The 27,369-nt window shown below is 41.4% G+C and overlaps 1 protein-coding gene across 3 annotated transcripts in view; it reads left to right on the top strand.

Moving 5' to 3' along the window:
- ift56 (intraflagellar transport 56) overlaps nt 1-27,369 on the top strand; it is a 90,832-nt gene that overhangs the window by 20,099 nt on the left and 43,364 nt on the right. For 2 of the 3 annotated variants that reach the window (XM_043679964.2, XM_043679965.2), the window contains exons 8-9: nt 19,399-19,473; nt 25,833-25,935. In XM_043679964.2, coding sequence (XP_043535899.1) covers nt 19,399-19,473; nt 25,833-25,935 — 178 coding nt within the window. The remainder of the gene's footprint in view (nt 1-19,398; nt 19,474-25,832; nt 25,936-27,369) is intronic. The other variant, XM_087978381.1, reaches the window with a different exon arrangement.

Below are 27,369 nucleotides of genomic sequence, written 5' to 3' on the forward strand. Positions count from 1 at the left end.
GGAGGGAAGGTCATTGATGAGCTGCTGAAGATGGTTGGGTCCAGGACACTTTGACATCAAGGGCTGGAATTGGTTATTTTGTCCATGTTTGAACCAGGGCTGAATGAGCTCAGGAAGTGAATGGCCTTGGTGGAACAGAAACTGGGCATCGGTGAGCAGGTTATTGCTGATGCTGGCACTGATGACCTTTTCTCACATTACTGAAAATCAAGAGTTGACTGGTAGGGTGGTAGTTAGCTGGGTTAGATTTGCCCTGCTTCTTGTGTACAGGACAGACCCGGGCAATTTTCCACATTGTCCATGAGATACTAGTGTTGTAGCTACACCAGACCAGCGTGGCTAAAGGTGAGGCATGATCTGGAGCACAGGTCTTCAGTACTATTGCCAGTGTGTGGTTAAGAGCCCTTAGCTTTTGGAGTATGCACTTCCCTTAACGGCTTCTTGATATCATATGAAGTGAATTGAACATGCTAAAGACTGGCATCTGTGACGCTGGTGTCTTATGGAGAAGGTTGAGATGGATCGACAGCTTTGGCTGAAGATTACTGCGAGTGCTTCAACCTTATGTTTTCTACTGATGTGCCGGGCTCTCCCATCATTGAGGATGGGGATATTTGTGAAACCTCCTGCACCAGTGAGTAGGGTATTGTCCACCACTATTCACAACTGGATGTGGAGGATTGCAGAACTTAGATCTGTTCTGTTGGTTGAGGGATCATTTAGATCTGTTGACTTGCAATACTTGAAGTGATGGCAGCATATGCTACTTTCTTTAAAAAAAGGTTTTAGGGTTCTTAACTAATGAAGGCAATGGATGTCATTGTGTGAGAGAGTATTGAGTTCTGGTGAATTCACTAATTTAGTTTTCAAGTGAGAATTAAGTTCTCAATTGACGGCACCGAGGTTCTGGGTTTTTTGTCAAAGAACAAAGAAAATTTACAGCTCAGGAACAGGCCCTTCAGCCTTTCAAGCCTGTGTCGATCCAAATCCACTGTCTAAACCTATCGCCAAATTCCTAAGCATCTGTGTCCCTCAGCTCCCACCTACTCACACATCTCTCCAGATGCACCTTAAATGAATCTACCATGCCTGCCTCTACTACCTCTGCTGGCAACGCCTTCTCGACATCTACCACCGTCTGTGTAAAGTACATTCCGCGTGTATCCCCTTTAAACTTTTCTCCTTTCATCTTGAACGCACGACCTCTCATTGTTGAATCCCTCATCCTGGGAAAAAGCTTATCACTATCCACCCTGTCTGTATCCTTCATGATTTTGTAGACCTCAATCAGGTCCCCCCTCAATCTCCTTTTTTCCAATGAAAGCAATTCTAACCTACTCAACCTCTCTTCATAGCTACCACATACCAGGCAACATCCTCGTAATCCTTCTCTGCAACCTCTCCAAAGCGCCCACATTCTTTTGGTAATGTGGCGACCAGAACTCTACACAGTATTCTAAATGTGGCCGAACCAAAATCTTGTACAATTTTAACATGACCTGCTGGCTCTTATACTAATACCCTGTCTGATGAAGGCAAGCAGACCATATGCCTTCTTGACCACTCTATCCACCTGTGGAGCCACCTTCAGGTTACAATGGACCTGAACTCCCAGATCTCTCTGTTCATCAACTTCTCCCAAGGCTCTTCTGTTCACTCTAGAATTAGACCTTCCAAAATGCATCACCTCACATTTACCCAGATTAAACTCTATCTGCCACTTCTCCACCCAACTCTCCAGTCTATCTATGTTCTCCTGTGTTCTTTGACAGTCCCCTATACTTTCTGCTATTCCTCCATTCTTCTTGTCATCTACAAATTACTGATCAGATCACCAGTGCCCTCTCCCAGATCATTTATGAATATCACAAACAACAATGGCCCCAGCACTGATCCCTGTGGAACACCACTGGTCACCTTTCTCCATTTCGAGAAACTCCATACAACTACTATCCTCTGTCTCCTGTTGCTCAACCAGTTCTTTATCCACCTAGCTAGAACACCCTACCCACCATGTGACTTCACTTAATCCATTAGTTTACCATGGCTTTAGTAAAGTCAGTGTATATGACATCTGTAGCTCTTCCTTCATCTATCAACTTGGCCACTTCCTCAAAGAACTCTATTAGGTTGGTAAGGCACAATCTCCCCTGCACAAAACCATGTTGCCTATCACTGATAAGCCCATTCTTTTCCAAATATAAATAGATTTTATCCCTCAGTACCTTCTCCAGCAACTTTCCCACCACCAAACGTCAGGCTCACTGGTCTTAGTTACCTGGAATATCCCTATTACCTTCTTGAACAGGGGGACAACATTAACAACTCTCCGGTCCTCTGGCACTTCACCTGTGTTTAAGGATGCTATAAAGATATCTGTCGGGGCCCCTGCTATTTCCTCTCTGGCGTCCCTCAGCAACCTGGGATAGATCCCATCCATCCTGGGGATTTGTCCACCTTAATATCCTTTAGCCTACCAACACATCCTCCCTCCTTATGTCAATGTGATCCAGAGTAATCAAACTTCTATCTCTAATCTCAGCATTCAACATGTCCCTCTCCTCAGTGAACATTGATGCAAAGTAATCATTGAGAATCTCACCCATTTCCTCAGGTTCAACACACAAGCTTCCTTCCTTGTCCTTTAGTGGACCAACCCTTTCTCTAGTTATCCTCTTGCCTCTTATTTATGAATGAAAGGTCTTGGGATTCTCCTTAATTCTGCTTGCTACAGTTACTTCATGACCCCGTTCAGCCTGCTTGATTCCTCGTATAAGATTAGTCCTACTGTCCCGATATTCCTCCAAAGCCTGTTCTGTTCTTAGCTGCCTGGACTTTATGTACGCTTCCCTTTTCCTCTTGGCTAGTTGCGCAATTTCTGCTATCATCCACAGTTCACCAATCTCGCCTTTCCTATCCCTTGTTTTCAAAGGGACATGCCAATCCTGCACTATCTTGAACCTATGATTGCAAGCCTCCCACATATCAAATGTGGCCTTCCCTTCAAATAGCTGTCCCCAAGGCATTGAAATATGGCTGGTGCGTTCTTCATTCCAAAGGATATTATTTTAAATTGATACAGCACATTTGGAGTTACAAACGCGGAACCTTCTATTACTCTCTCCAACAGTGGTGCTTGCCAGTAATCAGACAGTAAGTCCAACTTTGAGATGTCAGTGGTTTGTCCAACTTTTTCTACACAGTCCTCCAGCTGTGGATTTGGGTATGAGTCTGATTTAGTTATGGCGTTGACCTTCCGATAATCCTCACGGAATTGTTGAGTACCATCTGACTTTGGAACCAAACAACTGCCGAACTCCACTCACTCTGACTTAGCTTGATGTCTTCTTGGAGCACTTCCTTCTGCACCTGTGCTGCTTTTAGAGGATTAAGCCTGTAGGGGTGTTGTTTTATCGGAACAGCATTCCCTACATCACCCTCTTGCACTATAATATTAGTCGTCCCTATTCTATTCCTGCATTTTTCGTCATAGTGCTGCAACAAACATTACAATTCAGTTCCATATTCCTGGAACAGATGGCTCACTACCCTATTCCATTCCTTGAGGACTTCGTCATTCGTCAGTTTATTTTGAGGCACATCAAAATCCAAATCTTCTGGATTTGATTCCTCATTTTGAGGGGCAGTAACTAATACTGTTATGGACTAGGCCAGACCACTCAAAACATTCTTCAGCAGGCAGCCCAAACCTTAACTTTGCAATTTGTTTCGATAAGTGTAAAGTGAACGTTACCCAGAGTAAGTTAGCTAGGTTGACGACCAGGTCTTAAAACAGACAAAAGTTTATTCACAAAATTACGCAATGAAATACAAAGAACAGAATAAAGAATCCTTACAGAACTCAGTCTATCCAAACTGGACTTAATTATGCTCTTCCGAATATACACAACAGTCCCAATAAAAAAACTCCTTAAACACAGTAAAAATTAAACAAAGGCTTATAGGTCGAAGTTAGAAGGGCAGAAGAAGAGAGACTTTAGCAACCTTTCTTCACACAGTCCACTGCTAAACTCCCAAACTCGTTCTGGACTGAACTGCTCAGTTAGAGAGCTGGCCACGGCCCCTTGACTTCTACAGATTACTTCTAAAAACATAAAAACTTTGCCCTTACATCTGTTCACGTGTAAACAAAAAGCCAAATCCAGCCCTTTCGGAGCCTGGCCTGTTTATGACCCTTCTGAAAAAAACTAAGGACTCAGTATCCTTGAGAAAAGGAACAGCTTTTACAAAAAAGGACCAGCTTTTTGACACCTTCCCCCCCCTTAAAAAAATGAACCATCAATGTCAAAAGATGACTTCATTTTTAAAACCCTTGGTAGTCTAAAACACACACATACACTATACTAACTATACATGTTCAAACATGCACAACCACATGCAAACTCAGGCCATCGAACGCTTCCGTATCTCATTCGAATCTCGAAAATGCATCAGCAATCACGTTTTCGCAACCTGCCACATGCACAAATGTCAAATAGAATGGTTGCAATAACAAGCTCCATCTAAACAGTCTGGCATTTTTGTTCGTAAATTTGTCCACAAATGTCAATGGGTTATGATCAGTGTATAAGATTGACTCAGATGCATCGCTAGTAATTTAAACATTGAAATGTTGTAATGCCAACACCAAGCTAAAAGTCTCTTTGTCCACCGTTGAATATTTCTGTTGATGAATGTTCAACTTCCTGGAAAAATACCCGATGGGTCTTTCTATTCCCTTGTCATCCTCCAGCGGGAGCACCGCACCAACCCAGCCACATCTCTGGCATCGATAGCCACATTGAAAGGCTTTGTATAATCAGCTGTGGCTAATTCTTGGGCAGTGGTTAACACAGTTTTTAGGCTAGACAAAAGTGAGGACTGCAGATACTGGAAACCAGAGTTTAGATGAGAGTGGTGCTGGAGAAGCACAGCAGGGCAGGCAGCATCCGAGGAGCAGGAAAATTGACGTTTCGGGCAAAAGCCCTTCAACAGGATGTCAAATGCCTTTTGACAGTGCACTGTGTACTGAAACTTCTTGCCCTTTTTTAACAATTCGTTGAGTGGAGCAGCCAAACTGCTAAAATTCGGAACAAGCGTTTGGTAAAATCCACTCAATCCCAGGAACTGCTCTTTTCGTCGACGGTGTGGGAAATTCCCCAATTACTTTCGTTTTTGCATCCAATGGAGTCTTTGTCGGTGTCCAATAATATGGCTCAGGAAGGTGACTTTGGCAAATTCAGTTTTAGCTAGGCTCACCTCCAAGCCTGCCTTCCGAAGTTGATCGATCAAGTCAGATAAATGCTGCAAATGTTTCTTCCGTGACTGACTAAAATTCACCAAGTCATCAATGTTGAGTAACCTGACAATGACTGTAGTCAGTCTCTGAAATGTGGCTGGAGGGTTTTTCATACCAAATGGCATGACTTTAGACTAAAATAGTCCATTTGACATTACGAAAGCCGAAATTACCTTTGCTCTTTTTTGACAGAGATACTTGCCAGTAGCCTCTCAGCAAGTCCAATTTAGAAATTCCAACTGTGGAATTGAATATGTGTCAGTCATTGTAACGGCCTTGACTTTGTGATAGTCCACACATAACTGTTGGGTACCATCTGGCTTTGGCACCATGACTATGGGTGAGCTCCAGTCACTGTAACTCACTTCGGATATGCCAATCTTGGAGCATGCAGTTCTACCTCCTTCTGAACCTGTGCCAACTTTAGAGGGTTATGCCTATAAGGAGATTGCTTAATCAGAACAGTATCACAATTAGATTAGTAATTCCCAGTTTACTTCTGCATATCTCCCAATGTGATAATAATAACTCTTTCAGGTCATTTCAATTTTCTTGTGGAAGGTAACTCAATAATTTATCCCAATTTTTGTTAACTTCTTCATTGTCCAATTTGATTTGAGGAATGTCCAATTCAGAATCCTCTGAACTCAGTACTTCCTTCTATTCTATAATCATGTAACACCTCTCCTTGCTTTTCTCCCCTGTCAAGATACCTTTTCAGCATATTCACAGGACACACCTGCATGATTTCTTCCTGTCTGGAGTCCTTATCAGGTAGTTCACCTCACTCAATTTCTTCTTGATTTGATATAGTCCACTAAACCTTGCTTTTAAAGGTTCACGTATTACTGGAAGTAAGACCCATACCTTATCCCCAATTGCAAAATTGTGAATTTGTGATTTCTTATCTGCTTCCTGTTTCATTGTATGCTGTGATACTTTTAAATGCTGCCTCTCCAACTCTTCAGCTCTATTTAATCGTTCTCTAAAATTTGACACATAGTGCAAATGGGTGGTTTCTGAATTCTGATTTATTAATTTCTCCTTAATCAATTTTAATAATCCTCCTACTTCACGTCCAAAAATTTATTAAAATGGACTGAATTTGGTCGATTCTTTTGGTGCATCTCTGATCATATAAAGTACAAACAGAACTCCCTTGTCCCAATCATCTGGATAATCCTGACCAGAAGCTTTCAACCTGGTCTTTACTGTTTGATGCCTTCTCTGTAGAGCTCCTTGCGATTCTGGATGGTACGCAGTAGATTTGAATTGTTTTATTCCCAAGTTATCCATAACCTCCTTGAATAGCTTCAATGTGAAGTTTGATCCTTGATCTGACTGGATCTCTATTGGTAGTCCATATCGAGTTAGCTGTAATATTGCATAATGGGATTGCCTCTGGAAATCTAGTCGATACATTCATTATTGTTAATAAACACTTATTCCCACTTCTTGTTTGAGGTAGAGGACCTACGCAATCAATCAAGACTCTTGTGAAAGGTTCCTCAAATGCTGGAATAGGTATTAAAGGTGCAGGTTTTATTACTGCCTGTGGTTTTCCGATTAGCTGACATGTATGACAAGTCTGGCAAAATTCCACTATATCCTTGTCTAGTCCAGGCCAGGAAAAATGTTTTTATATTTTAGCCTGTGTTTTCCTCACCCCTAAATGACCTCTAAGTGGTAGCTCATGCACCACTCACAGCACCTCCTTTCTATATCCTACTGGCAAAACAATCTGATAAACTTCTACCCATTTCTCACCTGCTTGTATGTATGATGGTCTCCATTTCCTCATTAAGACATCCTTTATTAAATAATAACAGGCAAGGATGCATTCACTCTCTGTCTCTGTATATATCTTTTGATACAACTGTTTTAAGTTCTCATCTTTGTGCTGTAGCTCAATAAGCTTAGCAGAGCTAAAGATACTTGCATGTTTACCTATTTGTCCTGTTCTATCCCACTTATCTGATCAAAAGAAATCTCTGATAAAGCTATTTCAGCTTCCTTATCTATGCCTTTTGAATTGTCCTGCTTCAACTTGTGCCTCTGTGATCTTGTGACCACTCAATCTGGGAAGATCCCTGGACAAACGCCCTGCATTTCTTCAGTTGCTTGAGTCTCCACTGGCTTTTCAACTAGAATAGGCCCTGCCTGTTTCTGACCCCTCTGAAAAAAAACCAAGAACACAGTATCCTTGAGAAAAGCAACAGCTTTTAGCAAAAAGGACCAGCTTTGTGCCAATTCCTGCTTCTCCAATTCCTTTCTCTGTTATAATATTGCTTCAGCAAGTTCACATGACATGCTCGATAAATTATTTTCTTATCTGGCAGCTTTACCAGGTAATTTACCTGACTTAACTTCTCAATCTGATAGGGACCACTGAACCTTGCTTTGAGGGGATCTCCTACCACTGGTAACAGCACTAATGCGTTACAGCACAATTGCGAGTTTTTGATTTCTTGTCTGCTTCCTGTTTCATCATATGCTGTGATATTTTTAGGTGCTGTCTAGCCAACTTCCCCACTCTATTTAACCGTTCCCTAAAATTTGACACATAATCCAATAAGTCTCTGAATTCTGAATTACCAATTTTACCTTAATTAATTCCTGTGGTCATCTCACCATGCCCAAAAGCTAATTCAAATGGACTGAATTTGGTCAATTCATTTGGTGCAATCCCTGGCTGAGGAGCTGGTGTATGGGAGAAGGATTCACATTTTTGGATCATTGGAATCTCTTTTGGGGTAGAAGTGACCTGTACAAGAAGGACGGATTGCATCTAAATTTGAAGGGGACTAATATACCGCTAGAGGATTTAAACTAGTAAGGTGGGAGGGGTGAGACCCAGGGAGATAGTGAGGAAAGAGATTAATCTGAAACTGGTACAGTTGAGAACAGAAGCGAGTCAAACAGTCAGGGCAGGCAGGGACAAGGTAGGACTGATAAATTAAACTGCATTTATTTCAGTGCAAGGGGCCTAACAGGGAAGGCAGACGAACTCGGGGCATGGTTAGGAACATGGGACTAGGATATCATAGCAAATACAGAAACATGGCTCAGGGATGGGCAGGACTGGCAGCTTAATGTTCCAGGATACAAATGCTACAGGAAGGATAGAAAGCGAGGCAAGAGAGGAGGGGGAGTGGCATTTTTGATAAGGGATAGCATTACAACTGTGCTCAGGGAGGATATTCCTGGAAATACATCCAGGGAAGTTATTTGGGTGGAACTGAGAAATAAGAAAGGGATGATCACCTTATTGGGATTGTATTATAGACCCCCCTAATAATCAGAGGGAAATTGAGAAACAAACGTGTAAGGAGATCTCAGCTATCTGTAAAAATAATAGGGTGGTTATGGTAGGGGATTTTAACTTTCCAAACATAGACTGGGACTGCCATAGTGTTAAGGATTTAGATAGAGAGAAATTTGTTAAGTGTGTACAAGAAAATTTTCTGATTAAGTATGTGGATGTATATACCAGAGAAGATGCAAAACTTGACCTATTCTTGGGAAATAAGGCAGGGCAGGTGACTGAGGTGTCAGTGGGGGAGCACTTCGGGGCCAGCAACCATTTTTCTATTAGGTTTAAAATAGTGATGGAAAAGGATAGACCAGATCTAAAAGTTGAAGTCCTAAATTGGAGAAAGGCCAATTTTGACAGTATTAGGCAAGAACTTGCGAAAGCTTATTGGGGACAGATGTTCGCAGGTAAAGGGACGGCTGGAAAATGGGAAGTCTTCAGAAATGAGATAACGAGAATCCAGAGAAAGTATATTCCTGTTAGGGTGAAATGAAAGACTGGCAGGTATAGGGAATGCTGGATGACTAAAGAAATTGAGGTTTGGTTAAGAAAAAGAAGGAAGCATATGTCAGGCATAGACAGGATCGATCGCGTGAATCCTTAGAAGAGTATAAAGGAAGTAGGAGTATACATAAGAGGGAAATCAGGAGGGCAAAAAGGGGACATGAGATAGCTTTGGCATATAGAATTAAGGAGAATCCAAAGAGTTTTTACAAATACATTAAGGACAAAAGGGTAACGAGGGAGAGAACAGGGCCCTTCAAAGATCAGCAAGGCGGTCTTTGTGTGCAGCCGCAGAAAATGGGGGAGATACTAAATGAGTATTTTGCATCAATATTTCCTGTGGAAAAGGATATGAAAGATATAGACTGTAGGGAAATAGATGGTGACACGTTGTAAAATGTCCATATTTCAGAGGAGGAAGTGCTGGATGTCTTGAAACGGGTAAAGGTGGATAAATCCCCAGGACCTGATCAGGTGTACCCTAGACCTCTGTGGGAAGCTAGAGAAGTGATTGCTGGGCCTCTTGCTGAGATATTTGTATCATTGATAGTCACAGGTGAGGTGCCGGAAGACTGGAGGTTGGCCACTGTTTAAGAAGGGTGGTAAGGACAAACCAGGGAACAATAGACCAGTGAGCCTGACGTCGGTGGTGGGCAAGTTGTTGGAAGGAATCCTGAGGGACAGGATGTACATATATTTGGAAAGGCAAGGACTGATTAAGAGTCAACATAGCTTTGTGCGTGGGAAATCATGTCTCACAAACTTGATTGAGTTTTTTGAAGAAGCAACAAAGAGGATTGATGAGGGAAGAGTGGTAGATGTGATCTATATGGACTTCAGTAAGGCGTTCGACAAGGTTCCCCATGGGAGACTGATTAGCAACGTTAGATCTCACGGAATACAGGGAGAACTAGCCATTAGGATACAGAACTGGCTCAAAGGTGACAGAGGGTGGTGGTGGAGGTTTGTTTTTCAGACTGGAGGCCTGTGACCAGTGGAGTGCCACAAGGATCAGTGCTGGGTCCTCTACTTTTTGTCATTTACATAAATGATTTGGATGTGAGCATAAGAGGTACAGTTAGTAAGTTTGCAGATTACACCAAAATTGGAGGTGTAGTGGACAGCGAAGAGGGTTACCTCAGATTACAACAGGATCTTGACCAGATGGGCCAATGAACTGAGAAGTGGCAGATGAAGTTTAATTCAGATAAATGTGAGGTGCTGCATTTTGAAAAAGCAAATCTTAGCAGGACTTATACACTTAATGGTAAGGTCCTAGGGAGTGTTGCTGAACAAAGAGACCTTGGAGTGCAGGTTCATAGCTCCTTGAAAGTGGAGTCGCAGGTAGATAGCATAGTGAAGAAGGCATTTGGTATGCTTTCCTTTATTGGTCAGAGTGTTGAGTACAGGAGTTGGGAGGTCATTGCAGCTGTACAGGACATTGGTTAGACCACTGTTGGAATATTGTGTGCAATTCTGGTCTCCTTCCTATCGGAAGGATGTTGTGAAACTTGAACGGGTTCAGAAAAGATTTATAAGGATGTTGCCAGGGTTGGAGGAGTTGAGCTATAGGGAGAGGCTGAACAGGCTGGGGCTGTTTTCCCTGGAGCGTCGGAGGCTGAGGGGTGAACTTGTAGAGGTTTACAAAATTATGAGGGGCATAGATAAGATAAATAGACAAAGTCTTTTCCCTGGGGTCGGGGAGTCCAGAACTAGAAGGCATAGGTTTAGGGTGAGAGGGAATAGATATAAAAGAGACCTAAAGGGCAACTTTTTTGCGCAGAGCGTGGAACATATATGGAATGAGCTGCCAGAGGAAGTGGTGGAGGCTGGTATAATTGCAACATTTAAAAGGCATTTGGATGGGTATATGAATAGGAAGGGTTTGGAGGGATAGGGGCAGGGTGCTGGCAGGTGGGACTAGATCGGGTTGGGATATCTGGTCGGCATGGACGGGTTGAACCGAAGGATCAGATTCCGTGCTGCATATATCTTTGGATTGTGGGAGGAAATCCATGCAGATACAGAGAGAATGCGCAAACTCCACACAGATAGTCACCTAAGGCTGGAATCAAACCCAGATCCCTGCTGCTGTGAGGCAGCAGTGCTAACCACTGAGCTGTGCTGCCTAGTTTTAGGTAGGGGTCCTCTGCAATCAATTAAGACCCCTGTAAAAGGTTCCTGAAATGCAGGAATGGGTACTAAAGGTACTGTTTTATTACCGCCTGAGGTTTTCTAATTACCAGACACGTAACATGCCTGGCAAAATTTAACCACATCCTCATGCAATCCAGGCTAATAGAAATGCGTTTGTATCTTAGCCTGAGTCTTCCTCACTCCTGGATGACCTCCTACTGGTAATTCATGTGTTATACTTTCTGTCTGTATGATACCAGCAACACAATCTGATGTATTTCTGTCCATTTCTCCTCTGCACAAACCTGCTGAGATCCCATTTTCACATTTGGATTCTATCCTTTAGATAACACTCAAGAATACATTCTAATTCCTTTTCTGAGTAGGCTTTGGTGTATAAATCCTTTATTGTCTCATCTTTTTGTTGTAACTCCAGTAACTTTTCAGAACTAAACATGTCTGCCTGATCCTCTACCTGTTCAGGTTTTTCCTTTACCATTTCATCAGACAGGGTGTCAGCTAACTGGACCACAACTCCTTCATCGTTCTCTTTTGTTTTTCCTTCTTGCTTTAACTTAGGAATGTGGGATCTTCTTTCAACACAGTCTGGAAAAATTCTGATGTATTTTTCTGTTAACTCCTCAGTTCTCTGGTTTTCCTTCAGCTTCTCCACTACAAGGGCATCATTCCTACCTTTGATCCTGCTATGTAATTTCCAAGAACAAAATATATTCCTGGAATAGACACTCTTTCAATCACTTCCACTGTCCCTTCCCCACCTGATTTTACACAGGAGAATGCTAAATATATCTCCATCTATCTCACGGATTATCACACTCCTATGTAACATTTCAGATGGAGTGCAAATACTTTCATCTCTTACTATTACAGACTGACTAGCTTCCATATCTCTCAATATTTTAATTTCTTTACCTTCTCCCCCTGTTTTTCCTGAGTAAACCTTACCCACAGCAGTGAAGTCTTCGTAAAGACCGGGTGCTATTTTACTATCCAGCCCATGACTAGGCTGTGTACTTTTCTGCAGCTCCTCGACTTCTTTTGGGATTTTCTTCACTACCTCAACTAATCCCACTGCTTTAGCCTCTTTTACCACATCCTCTTTCCTCGTGGCTTTATTCAACCACCAGCACTGTGTCTTTGTGTATCCTATCTTACTACAGGGAAAACACCTAAAGTCTTTCACATCCTGTTCACCCTCTTGGGTTTCTTTTTTCACCTGCTGTAAATTGTTCCCAGTGTGATCTACTTCTGGTTTCTCATTGAAAGATTTCCCTTTTTTCCCAGTTTCTATCCCTCATGGACTGAAATTTTTTGTCGGAAGCTAAATTTTAATTTATCACTAATGCATATTCATCCACCATGTCTGCAGTCCTTCTTTCTGTTCCTCAATATGAGTTCTTATCATTTCTGGAAGTGAGTTTTTAAACTCCCCCAGCAGAATAACCTCTCACCAGAAAAGACCCTCATATGTCTTTTCTATCTTTAATGCTCTCACCCATCTATTGAGGTTGCTATGTTTAATTCTTTAAAATTCAACATAAGTCTGACCTGGTTCCTTTTTTGTGTTTTTGAACCACTATCTATATGGGTGACCATCCTCCAAGACGGACTTCGGGACAGGCAACAACGAAAAGTGGCCGAGCAGAGGCTGATAGCCAAGTTCAGTACCTATGGGGATGGTCTCAACCGGGACCTTGGGGTCATGTCACACTACAGGTGACATGTCACACTACAGGTGACCTCATTGCACGAAAAACACATATATATACACACACACACACCCTCTCTCATACACTTCCACACTCATACATACACCCTCTCATAGACTTATACCCCTTTACACTCACACTCACATACATATACACACTCTCTCACAAGCACTCGTAACTGCCCTCTCCCCCCACATGCACACATACACATATAAGTTTGTGGGGTGAATGTGTACGTGCAGAATTACATTTTACTTTGCTCAAAAACTACATGAATCTATGTGAGATTCTGTAAATCCGTTTTTTCGATTAGATTCAGTCTGACCATTGTGGCACAGACAGTCTCACACAGGGAAGCTACACCTTAAATGCATTATCTGGGCTGACATGACACGAATTTTTAAAGTTCACTTGAGAATGTAACTTTTTAAAAATGTTTTGCGATTTACATATGAAAGAACTGAAACCAACCTGGTCATTCTAAAAGATGAGAGACTTAACAAACAATCCAGGTCTTTTGCAATATATAATTTCAGTTACACACACAGTAAACATTTGCTATAAGTTCTGTGTCTTACGATCTTATACTCCACAACCATCTGATGAAGGAGCAGCGCTCTGAAAGCTAGTGCTTCCAAATAAACCTGTTGGACTATAACCTGGTGTTGTGTGATTTTTAACTATCAATACACTTCTGGTACCAATTCATAGCCACTCCAAATAGCCTGTTTAACAGCTTTATAATCTCTTGACAGCACTTCTGACAGTGCTGCAAACACTGCACTAGCCCTGCCTACCAACTTGGTCTGAATTAACATAACCCACACAGTCTCTAGCCAGTCCAGCTGTTTAGCCAGTTTTACAAAGGAAATGAAAAAGGCTTCTATGTCTCTTTTATCAAATTTTGATAACGTTTGGACATATTTGTATATCCCTAACCAGGCTGTTGGTGACAATAAATTTGCTCATCATCCTTTCTATCTTGTCATTTAAAGTCTTTTTGCTTCAAGTTTCAACTTCATCTCTTCCAACTCGAACATTCTTTCCCCTTCTTCTGCTAGGGCATTCGTCTCCTTTTCGTTTTCCTCTGCTTCTAACCTTAATTCAATCTCTCTTGCCTTCCTTTCATTCTTTAACTCCACTTATCTTTTGCAACGTAATCCTTTCTAACTCCACCCCACTTGACTATTTCTCTGATACACCTAAATGCTTTCCTAACTCTGCTACAATTTCAGTTTTCCTATTATCCTAAGTTGAACCCAATTTTAGCCTGTTACTAATTGTAAAAGTGACTCCCTTCTCTGTCTTTATAAACTTTGTTGGCAAATTTGGGAAGTATCTTCGAAACCCAGATCCTCTTTAGCAATGTTAAGAGCAATTTCCCCCACTTTTGATTTAACCAACTGCAAGTAACCTATATTAGACAGATGTTCTACGTCTCACCCAAGTTTTATTTAAACTCACTAATACCCAAGTCTGTTTAAATCTGCTGGGATCCTTTCTGTTCAAATCTGTCCAAATCCATTCAGATCTATACACAAACTAGCCAAATCCCATAGATGAACCATCCAGATCTCCAAATCTATCCAGATACCAGACCCCTCTCCTAACTCTGCAAAACTTCAGCCCATTGTGACTGACTCAAGACACCTCTGATAATTAGCACACTGTCATGACACACTTGGAGAGTAAGCCTAAATTATGTTCAAGGTCTGCAACAGTGCTGGAGCCCACCAACTAATCGTCATGCCTCACTGAAGTAGCATCTGGGAAATCAAGTTCCAAACTTGTCACAGAAGTTAAAAATTTTATCCATGTATGCAAAATTCCCTAATTTATCTGACTTTTTAAACCCAAGTTAACAGAAAGCATGGACCAGCTTCTGTTCTTAATAAGAGTTACTATTTATTAGCTACAAGTAAACATCTATGAAACGTTTACTGATTAAAACTCTAACCCCATATAACACTCCCTCTACACCCACATGCAGACAGACACAATAAAACATTGGTGTTATGGATGGAAGAAAAAACTGAGAAGTCAGTTCAGTGGCTCCTGTCCACTGGATTTGCTGAGAAGATTGTTTTGGCTTGTCAGGATCTGCTATTCATTGGTCTCATTCTTCTACAGGTGGTTTTCACTCGCAGGAGGCGTGGTTTACAAATTATAAAATCTCAATTTTATTGGTAAAAAGCAGCATCAGTCAGTGTCTGGTGAGGGAATATAAACTAGTTTTCTTAAGACTTCAGGAATTGTTTAGCAGAGAAAAGAACACCATGTCCCCTTTCAAAGGTCCAAAGGCTTCTGACTATATCAAACCCACCTACAAGGTGTTAGGCTACCTGGAAACCAATCATGTAATTGAGAGCAAAAACAAAACCTTTGTCATCAACAACTGATTATAATTCCACAATCCAATCTACTACATGTTGCCAGCTGTATTTCACATCTCGTTGGTTCCAGCTCATATGTAGTAATCTGCCCCTTGAAACATTAGCAATGGAAACACTATTTAGTGTAAGTATTGGTAACCTATTTTTTTTTAAAATGCAGCAATTCTTTCAATAATCTTTAGATTTTAAAGCAAAACTTATCCCATTTCAGTCCACAGTCAAAAATACAAAGATAAAGTCTTTCAACTAAGAAAGAAATAAGAGTTCCACCACAAGCTCAAGCTGACAGATTGATGGTGTGTATACTGACATTGCTTTAATTGGACAAGGAAGCGTCCCAGTAGGTCAAAACCCAGGAGCTCATTCTCAAACAGCACTGTGAGCATATCTACATCATACGGACTATAGCAGTACAAGAAGGCATCTCAGCATCACCTTCTCAAGGGCAATTATAGATGGGCAATAAATGCTGTCATTGAGTCATAGAAATGTACAGCACAGAAACAGACTCTTCAGTCCAACTCATCCTTGCCACCAGCTATCCTAAATTCATCTAGTCCCACCTGCCAGCATTTGACCCATATTCCTCTTAAACCCTTCCTGTTCACATACACATCCAGATGCCTTTTAAATGTTGTAATTGTACCAGTCTCTACCACTTCCTCTGGCAGCTCTTACATACATGCCCCAACCTCAACATGAAAAAGTTATCCCTTGGGTCCCTTTTAAATCTTTCCCCTCTCCCCTTAAACCTATGTCCTCTAGTTTTGGAATCCCCTACCCTGGGAAAAAAACCTTGCCTATTTATCCTATCCATGCCCCTCATGAATTTATAAACGTCTATACGGTCACCCCTCTGCCTCCCAGGCTCCAGGGAAAACAGCCCCAATCTCTTCAGTCTCTCCCTGTCGCTCAAGCCCTCCAACCCTCGCAATATTCTTTTAAATCTTTTCTAAACCCTTTCAAGTTTCCCAACATCTTTCCTATAACAGGGAGACCAGAATTCAACACAGTATTCCAAAAGTGGCTTTACCAAAATGTAGCACCTCACATTTATCTTGATCAAACTCCATTTGCCACTCCTCGGCTCATCTGATCAACGCCCTGTTGAACTCTGAAGTAAGCTTCTTGGCAATGTCCACCACTCTACCTTCTTCAATCCTCTTCATCAATCCTCCTGTCAAAAATGCTGTATCAGGTTACTGAGTTGCGATTTCCCACGCATTAAGCCGTGTTGGCTATCCCTAATGAGTCCTTACCTTTCCAAATAAGTATAAATTTACATATCAATCCTGTCCCTCGGAATCCCCTCCAACAACTTGCCCATCATTGATGTCAGGCTCACTGGTCTTTAATTCCCTGGATTTTCCTTACCGCCTTTTTAAAATAATGGCACCATGTTAGCCAACCTCCATCTTCCGATACCTCACCCGTGACTATTGATGATACAAATATCTTGGCAAGGGGCCCAGCAATCACTTCTCCAGCTTCCCAAAAAATTATAGGGTACACATGATCAGGTTCTGGGGATTTATTTACCTTTATGCATTTTAAGACATCCAGCGCCTCCACCTCTGTAACATGGACACTTTTCAACTTTTAGCTATTTATTTTTCCAAGTATTTATTTTATCCTTCTCCACAGTAATTACTAATGCGAAACACTTGTTTAGTATCTGCCCTATCTCCTGCATTTCCACACATAGGCGGCTTTGCTGATCTTTAAAGGGTTCTATTCTCTCTCTCGTTATTCTTTTATCTTTAATGTATCTGTAGAAACCCTTTGGATTCTCCTTAACCTTATTTGCCAAAGCTATTCTCATGTCCTTTTGTTTTCTCCTGATTTCTCTCTTAAGTATATTCCTGCTGCCTTTATACCCTTCTAGGGATTCACTCAATCCCCATCGTCTATTCCTGACATATGCTTCCTTCGTTTTCTTCACCAGAACCTCAATTACTCTAGTCATTCAGCATTTTCTACATCTACCAGCCTTGCCTTTCATCCTAACAGGGACATATTATCACTGGACTCTCATTACCTTATTTTTTCAGGCTTTCTGCTTTCCAGCAGTCACTTTTACATGCAAAAATCTGCCCCCAATCAACTTTTGAATGTTCTTACCAAATACAATCAAAACTGGCCTTCCTCCTGTATTGAACTTTAACTTTTGGGTATATCCTATTCCATCACTATTTTAAAATTAATAGAATTATGATCACTTGCCCCAAAGTGATCCTCCACTGACACCTCAGTCACCTGCCCTGCCTTATTTCCCGAGAGTAGGTCAAGTTTTGCTCCTTCTCTATTGGTACATTCACATACTGATTAAGAAACTTTTGTTGTACAGACTCAAGAAATTACTCTCCATCTGAAACCTTAATATTGGCAGTCCCAGTCTATGTTTGGAAAGTTAAAATTCCCTACTGTTACATCCTATTATTCTTACAAATAACTGGGATCTCCTTACAAAGTTGTTTCTCAATTTCCTACTGACTATTGGAGGTGGGGGGTGGCGGGGAGGGGGTGTGGAGCTATAGTACAATCCCAATAAGGTGATCATACCTTTCTTATTTCTCAGTTCCACCCAAATAACTTCATTGGATGTACTGCCTGGAATATCTTCTCTAAGTACAGCTGTAATGTTATCCCCAATCAAAAATGCTACTTTCCCTCCTTTCTTGCTATCCTTTCTATAGAATCTATACCCTGGAATATTAAGCTGCCAGTCCTGTCCATCCCTGAGTGACATCTGTGTAATAGCTATGATATCCCGGTCCCATGTTCCCAACCATGCCAGAGTTCATCTACCCCACCTGTCAGGCCTCTTGCGTTGAAATAAATGCAGTTAAATTGATCGGTCCTATCTCGTTCTCTGCTTTGCTCCCACTTGCCTTGACTATTTGACCCCCCCCCCCACTCCAAATTTAAACCTTCCCAAGTGGCTCTAGCAAATCTCCCTGCCAGTGTATTAGAACCCCTTCAAATTCAGGTGCAATCGTCCTTATTATTGAGGTCACTTTACTCCAGACATAATTCCACTGAGCCAAAAATGTGTATCCTTCTCCCCTGCACTAGCTCCTCAGCTACACATTCATCTGCTCTAACCTCCTATTCCTACTGTCACTAGCATGTGGCACTGGGAGTAATCCAGATATTACTATTCTTGAGGACCTACGTTTTAACCTCCTGCCTAATTTCCTATATTATCTCCTCAGAATCTTGTCCTTTTCTCTTCCTGTGTTGTTGGTTCCAGCGTGTACAACGATCTCCTGCTGGTCTCTCTCCTCTTTGAGAATATTCTGTAGCCCCTCTTTGACCTTGGCAGCTGGGAGGCAACACCATTCTGATATCTCATTGCCTGCTGCAGAAATATCTGTCTGTGCTTCTGAATGGAGAGACCCCTCTCATAATTGATTGTTTGGAACCTGGCACACCCCTCAACACAGTCTCGGTACCAGAAGCCTGACTGTCAGTGCTACATTCCCCTGAGAGACTGCCACCCCCTACATTTTCTAAAACAGAATACTTGTTTAAGATGGGGCTAGCCACAGGAGACTACCTGTCTCCTTCTCCTTCCTTTTCTAGAGGTAACCCATCTATCCAACTATATCTGCGGTTTTTCTCTCTTCATGAAACCACCATCCATCACACCCCCTAACTCCTGTAAATTCTTCATTGCCTCTAACTGCCACTCCAACCTATCCATGTGATCTGATACGATTTGCAATCAACACCTTTCCTGCAGACATAATCATCAGTAGCATTGAAATTCTCCCTAATCTCCCACATCCAACAGGAAAAGCACATCCCTCTACTAAAGGCTGTCTTTGCACCTTAACAATCTACAGACACAGAAAATGCTTACTGGTGATGCCCACGTGCTGAGAAGGGAAGTTTTTTTCATTTTATAAAACTATTCAGAAATTGCATAATCATATAGATGTTTTTGTGTTTGCAAAATTTGTGTAAGTTTTCGAGAAAATAATGACCTTTAATTTTATCAGTTTTGTTTTCTTTTCACAGGCAGAACTAAAAAATTTAATGGACATTGCTTCTCCTGTATTTGATTTTGCAAAGGAGCTCATTAGGCACAACTTGGCAAGTATTTAATCATCTTCCTACCAGTTTTATGACTGTTCTGAGATGTGAATCAAAAAGTATAGTGCTGGAAAGCACAGCCGGACAGGCAGCATCCAAGGAGCAGGAGAGTTGATGTTTCGAGCCTAAGCTCTTCATCATCTTTCCCAAAGAAGAGCTTATGCTCGAAACGTCAACTGTCCTGTTCCTCGGATGCTGCCTGACCGGCTATGCTTTTCCAGTACCACACTTCTTGACTCACATCTCAGAACAATGGTGCTGGAAAAGCACAGCTGGTCAGGCAGCATCCAAGGAGCAGGAGAGTTGATGCTTCAGGCATAAGCTCTTCATCATCTTTCCCAATGAAGAGCTTATGCTCGAAAAGTCAGCTGTCCTGCTCCTCGAATGCTGCCTGATTGGCTGTGCTTTTCTAGCACCACACTTTTTGACTCTGATCTCCAGCATCTGCAGTCCTTACTTTCTCCCTGTTCTGAGATGTGAGGCAAGGCAGTTCCACTGAGGGAAAAAAAATCTACCTCCAAATCAATAATCTGTAACAAAATAGGAGCAGAGGTTTTGCAGCTTTCTTTTTCATTTTCTGGTGTAAATGCAGAAACTAATCACATTTGTTAAATTTGTTTTCATGACTTGCTGACTTGTTTTCATGAATTTATAGCATATTATTCAGCATAAGGCACTATAAAAATACAAATTGTTGTCTGTACCACAGCAATTCAGATGCTGTACTCATAATGCTGTGAGAAAATGCTCATTGTCTAACCAAGTACATATGATATTTTAGGTTGCTGTAATCGAAACAGTGTATCCTAGTTTCAAAGTTATTGAAGTAAAAATGGCAAGTGCAGGAAATTCCACTAGGAAATTCCACTATCTCTGATGAAAGGTCATCGACCTGCAGTATCAGTTCTGTTCCTCTCTCCTCAAATTCTGTCTGACCTACTGACCATTTCCAGTAATTTTTTCTTTTATTGTTGAAAATTCTACAGAATCTGGAAAGTTTCTTGCAGACTGAAAAGTAACAAATGTGAGTCCATTATTTAAAGACAGAGGAAGGAATAGCAAAATTGGCAGTATCGACATAGATTTAAGAAAGGGAAATCATATTTGACTAATCTTGTAGTACAGATAAAGAAGAACCAGTGGATATAGTGAATTTGGAATTTTAGAAGATTTTGATAAGGTCCATCATGGAATTTTGGAAACAAACTTAAAGCATGTGTGTTAGTGGCAGTATACTAGGATTGATTAAGAATTGGTTAACAGATAGAAAACAGAGTAGGAATAAAGTAATCATTCTTGGGATAGATGCTGTAACCAATGGAATAGAGTCGTAGAGATGTACAGCATGGAAACAGACCCTTCGGTCCAACCCGTCCATGCCGACCAGATATCCCAACCCGATCTAGTCCCACCTGCCAGCGCCCGGCCATATCCCTCCAAACCCTTCCTATTCATATACCCATCCAAATGCCTTTTAAATGTTGCAATTGTACCAGCCTCCACCACTTCCTCTGACAGCTCATTCCATACACGTACCATCCTCTGTGTGAAAAGGTTGCCACTTAGGTCTCTTTTATATCTTTCCCCTCTCACCCTAAACCTATGCCCTCTAGTTCTGAACTCCCCCACCCCAGGGAAGAGACTTTATCTGTTTATCCTATCCATGCCCCTCATGATTTTGTAAACCTCTATATCAGGGTTAGGTTCACAATCTCTACAAATGATTTGGATTTGGGGAACTAATTGTATAATTTCTATATTTACTGCTGACTATAACCTAGGTGGGAGTGCAAGTCAAGAGAAGGCTGCAAGGAAGTAGAAAGGCAATTTGGACGGGCTAAGTAAATGGGCTGGAAATTGGCTGATGGAATACAAAGCAAATATGTGTGAAGTTCTCTTCTTTGGTAGAAGAAAACACGAAGCCAGAATACTTCCTAAATGTGAGAGTTTAGGAAGTGCTGGTGTCCAAAGGGACCTGCGAGTCGTTGTTCATGAGTCAATAAAAATTGGAATGCAGGTGTATCAATTACGAAGGCAAATGATTCAATGGCCTTCATCTGCAAGAGTTTTGAGGATAGAGGAAAGATATCTTGCCGCAATTGTATAGAGTTTCGGTGACACCCCCCCACCAGAGTACTGTACACAGTTTTAGTCTCCTTATGTAAGGAACAATATGTTTTACATGGAGGGAATGCAAGAAGTGCACCAGACTAATCTTTGGGATAGCAGGATTGCCTTCTGACGAAAGATTAAGGAATCTGGTTGTATACTTTTTTGAGTTTTGGAGAATGAGAAATGATCTCATTGAAACTTGCAAATCCTTATGAGGCATGACAGTGAATATAGATGTTTTTTTTTTACCTGGCTGCTGAGTCTGGAACCATCGGACATAACCTCGAAAACTTAGGTCACCCTTTTCGGATTGAGATGAAGAGGAGCTTTTTTCAAGAGCATAGTAAATCTTGTGGAATTTTCTACTCCAGAGGCTGTGGAAGCTCAATCGTTGAGCAGCTTCAGGACCAAAATTAATAGATTTCTGTTAACTATTAACATTAAAGAATCTGGAAATAGTGTAGATGGAAATAGTGCATTGAGGTAGATGGTCAGCAAAATCTAATTGTTTCAGACATGATAGAGAGCAATGTAATAGAGGTAGAGGAGTTACACTATTGATTTAGGAGAATGTCACAGCTGTACAAAGAGAGGACATCTTGGATGGCAAATCCAGGAAGACAGATTTCCCATCATGGTGTTATACTTATAGGTTTCCCAATAGCCAGCAGGAATCGAAGGATCAGATATGTAAGCAGATCATGGAAAGATGTAAAATCAACAGGAAGTGGTAGTGGGTGATGTTAATTTTCCCAATATTCACTCTGACTCCCAATGCTCGAGGCATTGATGAGGCAGTGTTTGTTAAGTGTATTCAGGAGAGATTCTTGAAACAATATGTAGATAGTCCAAATAGAGAAGGAGCCAGTTTAGATACATCGTTATATTGAGAATGAGCCTGGCCAGGTGATCAAAGTTTCAGTGGGAGAGTATTTTGGGAACAGTGATCATAATTCTGTAAGTTTTATGATAGTTATGGCAAAAGCTAAGACTGACTCTCATGTGAAAGTGCTAAATTGGGGGAAAACTAAATGCAATAGAATTAAATTGGAACTGGAAAAATTGGATTGGGGGCAGCTATTTAAAGGTAAATCTACTAGAGTTCAGGACCAGCAAGTTCTAGGGAGGATGAAAGATAAGGGTAGTAAGATTTGGGAACCTGGGATAATGAAAGATGATTTAAGTTTTTAGTTATAAAAAAAGGAAGGTTTATGAAACAGAAATAAACATGCCTCTTGAGTATAAAAGAAGCAGAAAAGTGCATTTTGTTATAGAAAAAAAGAAATTCGGAGGGCTAGAAGGGACCATGAAATATCCATGATGAAGTTTAAGAGTCATTTAAACAGACACATGAACTGGCAGAGAATAGAGGGATATGTACCATGTGCAGGCAGTTGGGATTAGAATAGCGTCATGATTGATGCAGACATGTTGCGTTGAAGGGCTGGACTGTTCAATGTTCCATGTAATAGAAGAGCAGACTTAATGGGCTGAATGACCTACTTTTCCTATGTTCTTATTCCAGTTATTCGCACTTTGAAGTTGACAATTGATTCCTCAAAATAATAAGATTCAAACCATTTATTTTATAAACCTCTGTAAGGTTATCCCTCATCCTCCTATGTTCAAGTGAAAAAAGTCCCAGTATATCCAGCCTCTCCTTATAACTGAAACCCTCCAGTCCTGGCAACATCCAAGTTAATCTTTTCTGAACCTACTTCAATTTAATATCCTTCCTATAGCAGGGTGACCAGAACCTGACACAGTATTCCAAAAATGGCCTCACTGTCCTGTACAATTTCAACATGACATCCCAACTCCTATATTCAGTGGTCTGAGCAATGAAGATAAGGGTACTAAATGCCTTCTTAACCACCTGCTTTTATATTGGAACCTACTTGTCACTGCTGAGCCTCTTATTACAGACTGTATCTGTGCATTAAGTTTCAATTCCAACACTCCTTTTAACTTTGCAACCAAAAGGTAATATAAAGAAAGTAATCCAAAAAATGAATCAGTGACACCCTTTGCTCACTTGTATCCCTTGATGACCTGAAAATGTATTTAAGGCCAACAAGAAATCTTATTTAATTGGTATCATGTATTCACCTCCAGTCTGTCAGGCACATTTCTGCCTTTTGGGTTATGCAATGTATGATAAAGGGAGTCCTTGGGTTTAGAGGGTAGAGAGGAAAGTGTGAAGTCCACAACCAAATCAGTTGTGATCTTATCAAGTGGTGGGTCAGGCTTGAGCAGCTAATTGCCTATTCCCACTCCTATTTTGTATATTTGTATGTAATACTGGGAGATCATTGCAGTCATTCTTTTTGAAGAAATCCATCAGCCATTTTTGCAGATATTTTTGTTGGAACAGAGAGATATCTTCTACTCCCTCATCTCCAACTTGATCCCTAGCTCTATTCACACCATCTGAGTTGTTAATCTTATGTTAATGTTACCTTTTCTTTGATTGAAATAGATTGCATTCCCACAACATAGTTGAATTGCAGAAAAACGTCAGTGTGACTATGTCTTCCCAACTGGTTGATATCTAAATTTTAGAGTATTCTTTGTCAACCTCTTTTGAACCCAACAATGTTTACCTATCCTAAGTCAGGTGTTCAGGACGCATCCAATGTTCTAATTGTAGAAGAAACGGTGATCTGTACACAGCTGAAACTTTGTTTCATGTTTCTATCGGGTGTAGCTTGACCTATGTGGCTGCTTAGAAATGTTGTAATCATGGGAATGTTATTGGCTTTGGAATCTGCCACTTTTCCAAGTGAGTTTTATTTAAAATATCATTCACAGAATGTGGGTGTTGCTGGCAGGTCCAGCATTATTGCCCACACAATGTTTTCCTTGAGAAGATCATGGTGAGCTGCTACCTTGAACCGCTAAAGTCTGTTTGGTATGGGTACATACACAGTGGCATTAGGAGGGAGTTCCAGAATTTTAATGGAGCAAATATGAAAGAACGGTGACATATTTCAAGTTTGGATGGTGAGTTTCTGTGAATCTGCTAGTGGTGATGTTTCGGTCTGCTGCCTTGTCCTTCTAGATCGTAATAGTTGTGGGTTTGGAAAGTGTTGGCTAAAGAGCCTAGTCAGCATTTCAACAGTACATCTTGTAGATATACACACTGCTGCTGCTGAGTGCTCATGATAGAGTGTGAATGTGTATGGATGTCGTGCCAGTCAAGCAGGCTGATCTTACCTGGATGGAGTGGAAAGCTTCTTGTGTATTGTTGCACTTATCCAGGCAAGTGGTTGAATTTTACATCTCAGCTGTGCCTTGTAAGCATCGAAAATGGGAGCTGGAGTAGGCCATTTGGCCCTTCGAGCATGCTTCACCATTCATCGCGATGATGGCTGATCATCCAACTCAATGGCTTGTTCTTGCTTTTCCCCCATATCCTTTGATCCCTTTAGCCCCAAGTGCTTTATCCAATGCCTTGACTGCTTTTTGTGGTAGGGAATTCCACAGGCTCACCAATCTTGATTAAGAAATTTCTCCTCTTCTCAGCCATAAGCACTTTCCCTGGTATCCTTAGACTATGACCCCTGGTTCTAGATTTCCCATCATCAGGAACATCCTTCCTGCATCTGCATTGACTGGTCCTATTAGAATTTTGTAGGTTTTTACGAGATCATTCCTCACTTTTCTGAACTGCAGCAAAAATAATTAGAATCAATTCAACCTTTCCTTCAACAACAATCGTGCCATCCCAGAAATTTATTGATTTCAGAGTGGGAGGTGAGTTAATTATTGCAAGATTCCTTGTCTGTGCTCTGCCCTTGTAGCTAGTCCAGTTTAGTTTCTAGGAAATGGTAATCCCCGGTTGTTATTGTGCAAAGTTCAGTGATAATGTTATTGAATGTCAAAGGGCTAGATTCTCTCTTGTTGGAGATAATCATTTCCTGGCTCTTGTGTGATGCATGTTTTAATTTCTACTTGTCAGCCAAAGTTAAGATGGGTGGTAAGAAAAATGAAATATAATTATAGAAAATTGACATGCTAACTTCGAATTTTCCATTGGCTATGGATGAAAGCTGTGCACCGCACAACTCTGGTTGTTTTACAGGTAGTAAGTCTGGTGCTTATAGATTATAAATCTATAGGTGGCTGTGCTAAATAAGATAAAATGAGATTAAAGGTCTGCTCTGAGAATGTACCATAATTCCAGTCTAACAGTTGTCTTGAATGTTATGTTTCTGTGTTTTTTCTTCCATCCTTCACTATTTCAGGTGGTATTCCGTGGTGGGGATGGATCTCTGCAGATCCTCCCACCACTTATTGATGTCATCCCTGAAGCCAGGCTCAACCTCGTTATTTACTACCTCCGGCAAGGTAGGTACTGTTCTCCACTAGGTAGACAGCAAACACTATCACTGCTGTAGGTCTAAATTCTTGTCCTAACTTGTCCATCAGCCCCTTGATTTTAACAAAGATTTCAGTGATCCTATCAACTTCTTTATGCATGCTTTAACTTTCGTTCTTTTATGAGTAAGATTTGTGGTGTAGATAGTAACTAATCCTTTGTCAATGCTAATATGTTAGGTACCAGGAAGAGATAAATGGGTCGTTTTCAGGTTGGCATGCAGAAACTAGTGGAATGCCACAGGGATCAGTGTTGGGACCTCACCTATATATGATCTATGTCAGTGACTTGAATGAAGAAGCTCAACATATGGCAGCTAAGTTTGTTGATTATACCAAAGTATGAAGTAAGTTATTTAGAGTCTACAAAGGGTTATAAATAGATTAAGTGAGTGGTTAAAAATTTAGTAGATGGTGTATAATGTGAGAAAATATGAACTTCTTCACCTTGACAGAAAGAATTGAGGTTGTGTTACTGAGGGATCTTGGTGCCCTTGTACTTGAGTCAAAAAAGATCAAAATACAGGTACAGCATTTGCCTTTTAGGAAGGCAAATGGAATGTTTTTGCTTATTGCAAGGGAGTGTAGCTTTTAAAAGAAAAGGATTTTTTGCTGCATCTGTACAATGCCTCATTGAGAGCACATCTAGAGTGCATAATTTTGGTCTCTTTGTTTGATAGATGATATAATTGTTTTCAAAACAGTCTAGAGAATGTTCAGTCTAGAGAGTGTTCAGCAGGAGAAGATAAAAGGTAGGGAGGAGGGACTTGGAGGAGGGGCGTTGGAAATGTGATAGGTGGAAAGAGGTCAAGGTGAGGGTGATAGGTCGGAGTAGGGTGGAGGCGGAGAGGTCAAGAAGAAGACTGCAGGTCAGGAAGGCGGTGCCGGGCTGGAGGGATTCGGCTGAGACAAGGTGGGGGGAGGGGGGATGAAGAAACTGGTGAAGTCCAAGTTCATCCCCTGTGGTTGGAGGGTTCCCAGTCGGAAGATAAGACGCTCCTCCTCCGACCGTCGCGTTGTTGTGGTTTGGCGGTGGATGAGTCTAATGACCTGCATATCCTCGGTGGAGTGGGAGGGGGAGTTGAAATGCTGTGCTACAGGGTGATTGGGTTGGTTTGTCCGGGTGGCCCAGAGGCTACTGCATCCGCTGCAGCCGGTGTGGCCTCCTCTATATTGGGGAGACAGGCCGCCTACTTGCGGAGCGATTCAGAGAGCACCTCTGGGCCACCCGGACGAACCAACCCAATCACCCTGTAGCACAGCATTTCAACTCCCCCTCCCACTCCACCGAGGATATGCAGGTCATTGGACTCATCCACCGCCAAACCACAACAACCCGACGGTCGGAGGAGGAGCGTCTTATCTTCCGACTGGGAACCCTCCAGCCACAGGGGATGAACTTGG

This window comes from Chiloscyllium plagiosum, unplaced genomic scaffold, assembly GCF_037043375.1.
Source record: "Chiloscyllium plagiosum isolate Xiang-an unplaced genomic scaffold, Cpla_swu_hap1 HiC_scaffold_33, whole genome shotgun sequence".
Classification (NCBI taxonomy): Eukaryota; Metazoa; Chordata; class Chondrichthyes; order Orectolobiformes; family Hemiscylliidae; genus Chiloscyllium; species Chiloscyllium plagiosum.